Source organism: Typha angustifolia, chromosome 11 (assembly GCF_048772165.1).
Source record: "Typha angustifolia cultivar Huaian chromosome 11, ASM4877216v1, whole genome shotgun sequence".
NCBI classification, from domain to species: domain Eukaryota; kingdom Viridiplantae; phylum Streptophyta; class Magnoliopsida; order Poales; family Typhaceae; genus Typha; species Typha angustifolia.
The window spans coordinates 11,536,635-11,547,229 of NC_133249.1; the positions used below are offsets into that span (position 1 = coordinate 11,536,635).

Sequence of the window (10,595 nt, forward strand, 5' to 3'; positions counted from 1 at the left end):
TTAATGTGTCCTAAAATATAATTACTTAAAATTATTTTCTAATATAAATATTAAATATCAAAATACATCAGATATGAAATACATCAAACATAAAATATGTCAAACATGAAATATATCAAATAAAAATTACATTAGAAATTATATTCTTTCATAGTGTTCAATTAGTACATTTCGAAGCTCAAAATGAGTCTCTATTTTAGATCTTCCTATGTTGAGCAATCGATCGTCATTTAATCAGTACCATAAGTGTTCAATTAGTGATATTTTTAGTTAATGACATGTAATGCTTATTTCGATGTTTATTTTATGTAATATAATTTCGATGTGTTTAATAAAAAAATTAGTAATTTAAAATTATTTCTAAAACTATTGGATATTAGTCTTATTTTAAAGATCTTAATGAGAGTTTTCTAACCATATATTTTTTCTTAAAAAATAATAATACTAAGATAACATATTAAATAATTTAAAATAAATAATATAAATATATATATTAAATTATTACTTTAATAAATATGGAGCTTGATGTGTCGGAATACACCGAGCTCTTAGCTCCGGGTATATATATATATGGAGCATCGGTGGAGGAAAAAAAAAGGAAACAATGGGGGAGGGGAAGAGAGTGACTAAGTTTGCCGATTACATCCACGAATAAAGAAATTGCATTATCAGAATATAGATAAAAACATCAGTTGGAAGTGAGGAGCGGTGGAACATAAAGCGAAGCGGGGCGAGGTGGAACATGAAGCGACGCGAGGCTGAGACCGATCAAACTGAGACATTGGAGGCTGGAATGGACGGGGTCCAGATCGGAGCCAGTGAGATACATAGCAATCGGCTCAGATGGTGGTGACACGGAAGGTTGAGGAAGGGATCGAGGCAAGTTCCACGATAGTTGGTGGAGACAGTGCAACACGGAAGGTCAAGGAGGGAACTGAGGCGAGATGGACCGCAGCAATTGGAGAGAGGAGATGCGATGCAGACGATAACAAGGGAGAAAGAGGGAGTAAGAGAGAGAGGAAAGAGGAGAGGAAGGAAAAGAGGAGAGAGAGAGAGGGGAGAGAGGAAGAGAACCCACCAAGGGAAGAAGCCACTCCCCTCCATCTAGCCTTGGCTTGAGGGGAAAGGAGACAAGCTGTCAAAGGCGGTGTGGAAAGACCTCTCCGCAATAGGAGGAATATCCAATCTCTAGCAGAACACCCTGCTAGTGCCGGCAGAAAGTAATACTATTACATTTGGTATTGTTATTATTTAGATTGATTGCTGTCTATCAGATTGGGCATAGCTTTCTTAACTTATGCAACATTTTATGGTACGAAACTGTGCAGGATAAATGTTGTTCGTTCAAATTGACAATTCAACATTATTGAAAATGATATCACACGGTAAAACAACAATTTAGAAATACGGAACAGATACACAAATAAGATGCAAGCAGTGGACGTCATAAACCATTTATTTAACAGTATCTTACCATCTACAAGTTAAGAATGTCTTTGCAGCTTGGGTATTTCTTGCCGAGATCCACCCTCTCAAATGGATTCTATCAGAATTTCAGTTACCTTCTTAAACCAAATCCCGGGATAACAACATATTTAGTTAATGCTCTGAGAAGAATGTAGATGTCTAGCACATAGGAAGTAGAATTCTGCAAGAATCTGTTATTGATCTGGCTCCAGTTCCCAGGACTCCGTCTCATTTTCATCCTTCAAAACCAGCAGCAAAATGTTAATCAGGTTAACGAGGGCAACAAAAGTAAGATAGCTCTTTTGGCAATGGATTACCCAATATGGATTTGAGCACTGTATTTGGTGAAGATGAATAATCAACTCTTTTATCAACTCAATCTCAGTTTCATTCTGCAAAACCACCAGAAAATGTAACCACGAAACTCACGAAAACAAAAAAAGTTAAGATATATATATTATTCCAATAAAGCTTACCCCATCTGCAGCTAAACTCAGTTTCATGGACTCCAACGTTTCTGTAAACATCCTTATTCGTTCAGCCTAGAAAACCAGCAGAAAATGTTATCCAAGTTTATGAAAGCAGCAAAAGTAAGAGATAGCTATTTGTGGTAATGGATTACCAAGACTTCATTTGATCGATCATATGTATTTATATCATGCAACATTTTCACCAGCTCAGTCTTAGTTTGATTCTGCAAAACTAGTGGCAAATGTTATGAAACGCACGAAACAATGAAAGCAAGATATAAGCTTTTTCCGACAAAAGGATTACCCCATCCGCAGCTAATGTTGCTAATAACTGGAATAGTAGAACTTTATCCTGTAAAACCACCAGAAAATAATATGAAAATCACGAAAACAACAAAAATGGTTGTTGCTATCCCAAATACTGCATTACCTCATATTTGAAAAGAATACGTTCTCTGTCCAACTTGAACTTTTCTATAAGCGTCCGCATAAATCCATCCTGCCAAACTAACAGAAAATGTTATTTGAAATCTATGAAAGTGTTATTTGGTCAGTTTGGCCTCCCAGGTATGTCGTCTCTTGATGTGGAACCACTTGAAAACCTGATAGAGATGGAAACAGAGACAGTGATAAAAGGAGAGACCTTGTTCAACTTGACGAATCTATCAAATTTGTCAAATTCTGGGCCTTCCATCTTATCAAGCTGCTCTTGTAGGATTGGATGACAATGCCAAATACAAGCACTTTTGAGCGACAAGGGTAGGCCATTCTCTGGCAGTGATCTTAGCTTCCTGCATCCTGCTACATGTAATTTCTTGAGCGATCGAAGGCCGCTCAATTCAGATGGGAGGGATAAGAGATCATTGCAACTCACAATGAGCAACTCTTCTAAAGACGTGAGGGTGTTGACCCCTGTTAATGCTGTTAGGTTCCGACCATCAATAATATCCAACTTCACGAGTCTTGTCAAGTGCTGCAAATCCAATGCCCATGGCAACCCTCTTTCAAGATTTTGGTATCCAGACAGTATATCAGGCAGAATACGACATGATTTAATGCAAAGAGATTCCAACGATTGGGGAAAAAGATCAACTTCACGAGATGACGACAGCCAAAAGCTACTTTCAATTTTGAGCTTCTTCAAGGAGATGAGTTCTTTGAAGTTCTTCACTGTCATGGGCTCACCACCTTCGATGATGTTGAGCTCCTCAATAGCCTTTAGATTGTCAGGATGCATAATGGTAAGGCAAGTGATGCTATTAGCAAGTAATCCTTTAGAATCTTCAATCCCTGGAAGATAAAACATTACAAACGGAAAATATTCGGGGTGAATGGTCAATATTCTCTTATCTAGGAGAAGAGAAAATGCAGGCATTTCCTTTAGTTTTGGGCAACTGTAAATCTGCAAATTGTGTAGTGAAGGAAACAATCGAGTGCCTCTTAATCCACTCCACTCTACCCATTCTGGCATGTCCTCAAACCTCAACTCTTCCAGAGCTGGAAAACCTTTCACCTCTCCATTGCCGTAGAATTCAGAACCTACATGAGTTAGTGCATTCATGCTTCTTATGCCTAGAATCTTAAGGAATGGAAGGTGTCCCAAAGGTGGGAGTTCTCTCCACCCTTTGCAGCTATCCAGATATAGCGAGGTTAGCTTGCAGAACCAATTTATCTCCAACCAGAAGGGAGATCTTGAACCGCCATAACCCATAATAGTCAACGCACCAAGATTTTGATGTGGTTGCAGGCTATCAAGTATTTCCGCCTCATGCTCACAACTCCTATGATTAGAGGGACTCCATTCCAAAGATAACAGATTTATATGATCCTTGCTAGTTAGCCGGGCCTCGCAAGCCTCTTCTTCACTTACAATATTCTCAAGAGATTTAATACTGATGTTCCCATGGATGTCCCCGTGGATGTCTTTCAACACTCCAGAAGTGTTACTTTTCTTCTTTTGGACATGGAATTCTCCGATTGCTCCATTAAAGTACACATGCTGCATATTGATTAGTCTGTTCATCTTCTGAGGAAAAATAACACTATTCCAGTTTACACAAGAGTGATGATGTATGACCAACACTTGCAAATGGTAGAGACAAGAGAATGCATCAAGGGATGATTCACCATGGGTAATTGGTAAAGCTAGGTAGCGTAGATGAATTAGACCATCAACTCTCGGTAGCTGCTTCATGCAATATCCAGTCAAGACTAGTACACGTACACTTACTAGGTTTCCAAACATGTCATCTTTGGGAGCAACCTTTGAACAAATCCAGGAAAATGATGCATCAAAGACTATTAGCGTGCGCAAGTTTCTCATTTCAACCATGCTCTCGAGTCGGTGTGCTTGCTTATTTGTGATAGATAGATGACGAACCGTTGATGGGATGTCTCCACAATCATTGCTCTCAATCCGGCAACATTCTCTCCTTGAAACAGATAGAGCTAGGTCATTCATCATATCGTGCATGACATAGTATGTTTTGCCATCTCGTTTGAGTGTCTGAAAAAATGATTTATTGCATAAATCTGTGAAGTGTTCTTTTCCTACTTGTGTCACATTAGTTCCGTCGTCTCGAGGGTGAATGAAGCCTTGTGCTATCCACATTTGGACCAACCAGTCTGGTTCAAAGAGCCAATCTTTAGGAAATAGGCTGCAATAGGCAAAGCACTGCTGTAGATTTCTTGGTAGGTGCTCATAACTCAACTTTAGAACTTTCATGATATCATCAGAGAGGCCACTCTGTAGAACCTCTTTCCATTCTCCCACGTCATGGTTACCATTCAATTGCTCTCCTACAACCTTTAGCGCCAAAGGCAAGCCCTTCAACTTCTCTACTATTTGCTTTCCAATTCTTTCAATTTCTCTCATTTGGGGAGTATCACCGGTGTTTAGAGGAAATGCATGTGAACTAAAGAGTCGCCAACTATCATTACCGTTTAGTCCTTCTAAATTAAATATTTCACTTTTTTTAGAACACAATATTTCTGCCATTAAACCCACACGAGTTGTCACCAGAATAGCGCTTCCCTTTCGATTGCATTTTAGAGGCGCAAGGAACTTCATCCACCGATCCTTGATTTCCTGCTTCCCCACCTTTGGGTCGGGGTCATCCCACACATCGTCAAGGACAAGAAGGTACTTTTCTGATTCCAATTTCTGTTGTAGCTCCTCTTGAAGCTTGCTAAAATTGGAGTTATTGATGTCAAAATCATTTTTTGGTTTTGATGCATAGGTTAGGATCTCCTTGGTGAGCTTCATTTCATCAAAATAGTCTGAAACACAAATCCAGATCTTTGTGAATCTACTTGCAACCTGATCAGCGTTATAAATATGTTGAGCAAGTGTAGTCTTCCCAACCCCTCCGACTCCAATAATTGGAAGGACAATAGGAGCAGCATGGCCACTACTGCTAGATTCAGCTTCATTGCATGATGACTCCACTAGTCTTTTAATTATCTCCTCGCACAGTTTATCTCGTCCGATAAATGCATCTTGAGAGGGCAAGGAGCTAGTCGGTCTCCCCTGCATGATCCCTGGTTGCTGCACTATGCTTTCGAGCATTGTCACGTCAAGCAATCTTTTTGCACTAGACTTAACTCTTTCTAAGCTTTTGAGGGCTTTGGACAAGTTTTTTCGCAAACGTTTTGCACCAAGTAAATATTTCTCGGCATCCCAAAAACATGATACAGAGCTTGTCGCTCTGCTCTGGCTCTGTATTAGCAGATAGTCAAACTCATCCAAGGCATCCTCTGCGTCATAAACTGCATCTTTCATAAATTGCAACAGTATTGCCTGATTGGAATCAGTGATCTGTCGCCTCTCAGCATTAGAGACCACAAGAAGGATTTCCATCATAATAGTATCTAACCTTTCGAGGTCATTCTTCATGCGAGTATTCCAATTGTATAGGGTCCCTAAGTAGGACCTGGCTTTAGAGATCATCTCCTTAATGGTAGGAGAGACGAACCACCCAATAACCGCCATTTCAGCCATGAAGTAGGTGATGGCCTTTAATTTCTTTCCTCTCTTTACGATGAGAACAAAGGCCACAAGACTACAAGAGAGCATCCAACATTTATTGAACAAGATAGGAGATGGCAAAGCTAAGGGTACATGAGTGAGGAATCTAGATAGATCAAATGCACTATTCCTTTTTACATATAAAAATTTATTTGACATACCATGTAATCACAGTATAGAAATTGTTTACTTCAATATTTATTTAAAAATAACAAAGTTGCTGTAACACCCCAATTTATATATAAAAAAAAAAATTCCCCTGAGCGTCACAAGTGCCTACCACCCCCGTCCTCTCTTCTCCTTCTTCCCCTTTTCTTGCCGTGCACGCCACCCTCCCCACCTCCCTCATCTCCATCTTCCCCTCACTGCAGCCATCCCAACCCCCCCCCCCCCACACACATTTTCTCCTCCACCTCATTTCCTCTCTCCCTCTCTCGCGGGTTGCCGATGCTGAAGCCGACGAAGCCGAGCGCGCGGATCGCGGTAAGCCTCAACCTCGTCGTTAAATCTCTATAGCTAGCTCCCCTCCCTCTCACGATCGTCCTCGGCAGCCGCCGGTCCGAGGGCTCCGGTGGGAGGAGAGAAACCCTCCCTAGATAGGCTTCGAGCCCTTGATGAAGGGAGGAAGGACCCCCACCTGGCCGTCGATCATGGAGCGCGGCCCGCCGCCGTCGAGCCCTCCTCCCCTCTTTCTTTTCTTTCTCCCTACCTACTCGTCAGTCTCGTGGCCGTGCCGCCGGCCTCGTGTTGCGCCGCTGGCCCTGTGGGCCTTCCCTCCCCTCCCTCTGTCTCCTTCCCTTGGAAGGGAAGGGCATGCAAGGGTGGGGGTGGTTTAACCCCCCACCCACGCCCCTGCTTGTGGGCTGCGGTCTAGCCGCAGCCCATGAGCCCATCAGGTAAACGGGCTGCGGTTCAGACCGCAGCCTATGGACCCGTAAGGCTTGTGGGCTACGATTTAGACCGCAACCCATGGAGCCCGTGGGTTGCAGTTTGGACTGCAGCCCACGAGCTGTTTCCTCCTTACTTGCTGAGTTGGGCTTGGGCCCAACCCAATACCCCCAGTCTAGCCCATTTGGGGCCATTTGGACCCTATAACTCGTTTATCAATTTCCAGCTGATTTAATTAGCCTAACCCGCGTAATGATAACTTATTATAGTGTGAATTTTAGGATAACATAAGACTCACCCTAGGAGACCATTGACTGTATATATCTAAATATAAATTCTCTAAAAAGATAATTAATTATATTAGTTCGCTAATCTACCCCCAGGCGAGTAGAGTTTATACAAGTCTAGAATAATATAGTTACAGTCATTATACCTGTCATGACACTGTAGGAAATGTCGGTATTAATACATGCATTTAGTGTACCATGTTATATCTTTACATATGTAGTTATTGATAATTTGCTCATCATAATATTATGAGAATGTTAATGTAGCATAAGTATAAATGATAATGGTCTATATGTATCCTGTATGATATGCCCTTGCATATATATCTGTTGTGAATATAGAATGTAACGATGATGACTATGATCTGCTTTATACAATCATAGACACTGTACCACTTCCACCTATTATTAGTAGTCGAGTTCTGACTAGGCAGTACCCTTACTCACTCAATCCAAGGTTAAGGTAGAGTGTATCTTATATGACTATACTATTAGCGGCCTACACATGAAGTCGGAAGCCTGTGTGGCATTCAGGTAGTTATACTGCATAGTTAGGATTAGATTATGATGATAGAAGAACATGATTGTGAGGCGGGGATATAACTTTAGCGGTACCCAACGACGTAGGGTTAGGGCTTTTGTTGATGAGCCAAGGGCTCCCAATTATCCCGCTGAGGACGGTGATGATTTAGAGAGGGTGAGATATAGACTTACGACCGGGGTCCTTAGTCTGATGGCATTACCGCTAGATGTGATGGATGATTGTTTCTTGAGAGTATTTACCCTGTGTAGTGAATAGCTTAGTAAGCTATGATAAACATGATTAATGCCTTGGTAGGCATGAGATGACTAAATTACTCTTTTATTGTTATGCATAACATGCAAACACTATGATTGAGATTTGTATGAGTAAGAGATTGTATCAAACTTATTATCCATGTTGACTTATCTTGATACGTTTAGGAACTAGTATGTTCTAGAATAATGACTGATAATCTTTATCGATTGCATTGATTTAGTAACTCATGATAAGTCATTTCAACAAACATATTATTATTGTTAACAAATATAGGCATACATTGGATATACATATGTGATTTCATTATTTTAGATTGTATGGATTGTACTCGCTGGGCTGTAAGCTCACCACGTGGTGGCACGTATTAAGACCCTACGAGGGCGTTATGATTGATGATGTATTTTAGACTTTAGCATTGTATTTTGAATGTATATTTAGAAGGCTTGTTGTGGCCTGTGGAACTTGTATCCGAACTCTTATGGTTGAGTTTATTTATGGTGAATTTATGCTATTGTGTGTCTTGTGAAATCTTTGTACTGATGGGTCATATGATGCATCGCGTGGGAGGATTTACCCATGCGGTTTACACGTGTATTTGAAGGTTTAGGTGTTTCGGTTGCACTTCTTATCAAGTCTTCTAAGTGTTATCTACTTCAAGTCATTCTTAAAAAAATTGAAAAAGAAAAGAATTGCTACCATGTAATCACTAAATATATATCTGAACAATAAATTAGTTCTCCTCAAGCCGAGAAATTTTTATAAGTTTTTATAATAGCAAGATTAGACTCTTGTGCACATCTCACACTCATACTATAAAAAGATGTGTGGGTGTAAAAAATAAATACATTTGATTTCTAAGGGTCCAATATTGCTATTATGAATAATTAAAAGTTTTTAGTGCAAATGCCACCTAAAGCCACTTTCTTGAAAGTAGGAAACAAAAGCAAATATAATGCCAATCATGTCATCATACCACTAGGCAGAAAGGTTGGCTTTATAAAGTTGCTAACTACACCCGAATTTTCCACCCATAACAAAAGAAAATTAAATTGAAAGGCAGCGGAAAACTAGTATTAGTCTTTTCTTGTATTTTTCAGGTCAGATTGGACTGAAAATAGGATAATTTTTGTTTTCCTTTTATTAGTTGCAGCAAAGAAAATTAAATCTTGGAAGACATAAGTGGATTTCTCATCTTTGGCATTTGGATAAATAGCATATAGGTGGCATTATAAGTTCTTTTTATGTAAAAGAGCATTTTACCCTCTTGGCTAGACTTAGCAAGGTAGACAACAACCAACGAGAACAAATTACAATACTAAAACCCTATTTGGAATCATAAATGTCTCTTTAACAAAACAAAAGAAAAAAAATCTAGATCTTGAATCTTAATATGCAAGAAACATTTCATTGATGTACGATCAGATAGATCGAGCATATATATAAGCATGAATTAATGAATACCACAACATCTAAAAGTGCAAAATTTATAAGTCTACTCAATAAGTAATACAGTGATTAAGAACATGCTTAATTCAAACTATAAATTATGTAAGTTATCATACCAAGCAAGCAAGCAATCTCTGCGTCTCAGGTAAATATCATAGAGAATTCCTGGCAAGTTATCACCACGTCGTATGCTTCGTCGTCAAGTTTTGAGAGGACTTCATGGAGGACAACCTTCCCCTCCTTTGCCACAAGAAACATATTATTCCTCTTTCTAAGAAATAAACGGAGATGCCAAATGATTAGAGGAGATCGGGTAATTCTTATTGAAACATATTTGTGACTCTCCATGACTCCTACCCATCACAAATATCAAGACTGAAAGTGATAGGCACGCTTGAGAAATTCTTATAATTTATATATATATATATATATATATATATATATTTTTTTTTTTTTGACTAGAGAAGTAAGGTTAAAAAAAACATCATCTAATCGCTTGGAGAACTTTTAGGAATAATTTTGTTTAGATCTCTCGACCTATTACTATGTTTTCATAAAGTATTAAGATATAACACCAAGCTTTATTTTAAAAACTATGATTAATTGATTAACATATACCTCTTTATAACACTCTTCTAATTTTATCTTATATATCTTGATTGTAGTTAGATATTTTAGTTCTTAAATCAAGATCAGATAGGAGATTTTTAATATTAATATTTCGACGATTTCTTTTCGAAATGTATATTTCTATATCACCAATTTTCAATTTGATTGGAGGTAAATGAAACAAAACCCTTATCAATAATAGCTGAGAAATCACTTGGATAAAAAAAATTAATAACTAATCACAGCAATTAAATAACAACTATAATATGCTCAAAACTAAGTAAATACTTACCTAATGCTATTTGCATCGATTTAATATCCTCCTTTATTACTATTTTTAGTCTAATGGGATCACTTAGAGAGAAAAGAGAAAAGATTGACGAAAAACATAATTTTTCTTAGTTAAAAATTTTCCAGGGTGGGGCGCATTTTGGGCTGCCTCACTCCAGCCTCCTAGTGGTGGCAAAAATTGATCCGACCCGATAACTCGACATAATAACCGACTATTAATCGGATTTGTGTCATAAACGGGTCAACCTACCTAAATTGATTATTAATTGGGTCAGGTTGGGTCAACCCACCAACCCGCCATTTATATATAT

The 10,595-nt window shown here is 38.8% G+C and overlaps 1 protein-coding gene across 1 annotated transcript; it reads right to left on the reverse strand.

The window, feature by feature from the left end:
- Positions 1–699: 699 nt before the first annotated feature.
- LOC140771154 (putative disease resistance RPP13-like protein 1) lies at positions 700–9,666 on the reverse strand. The gene is made up of 8 exons (XM_073112579.1): positions 9,501–9,666; positions 2,581–5,998; positions 2,368–2,436; positions 2,242–2,289; positions 2,090–2,161; positions 1,944–2,009; positions 1,785–1,859; positions 700–1,706 (listed from the first exon to the last, which is right to left on the reverse strand). The coding sequence occupies exons 2-8, from the start codon at positions 5,935–5,937 to the stop codon at positions 1,662–1,664; spliced, it is 3,732 nt and encodes a 1,243-aa protein (XP_072968680.1). The 5' UTR covers positions 5,938–5,998; positions 9,501–9,666; the 3' UTR covers positions 700–1,661.
- Between the last annotated feature and the right edge of the window lie 929 nt (positions 9,667–10,595).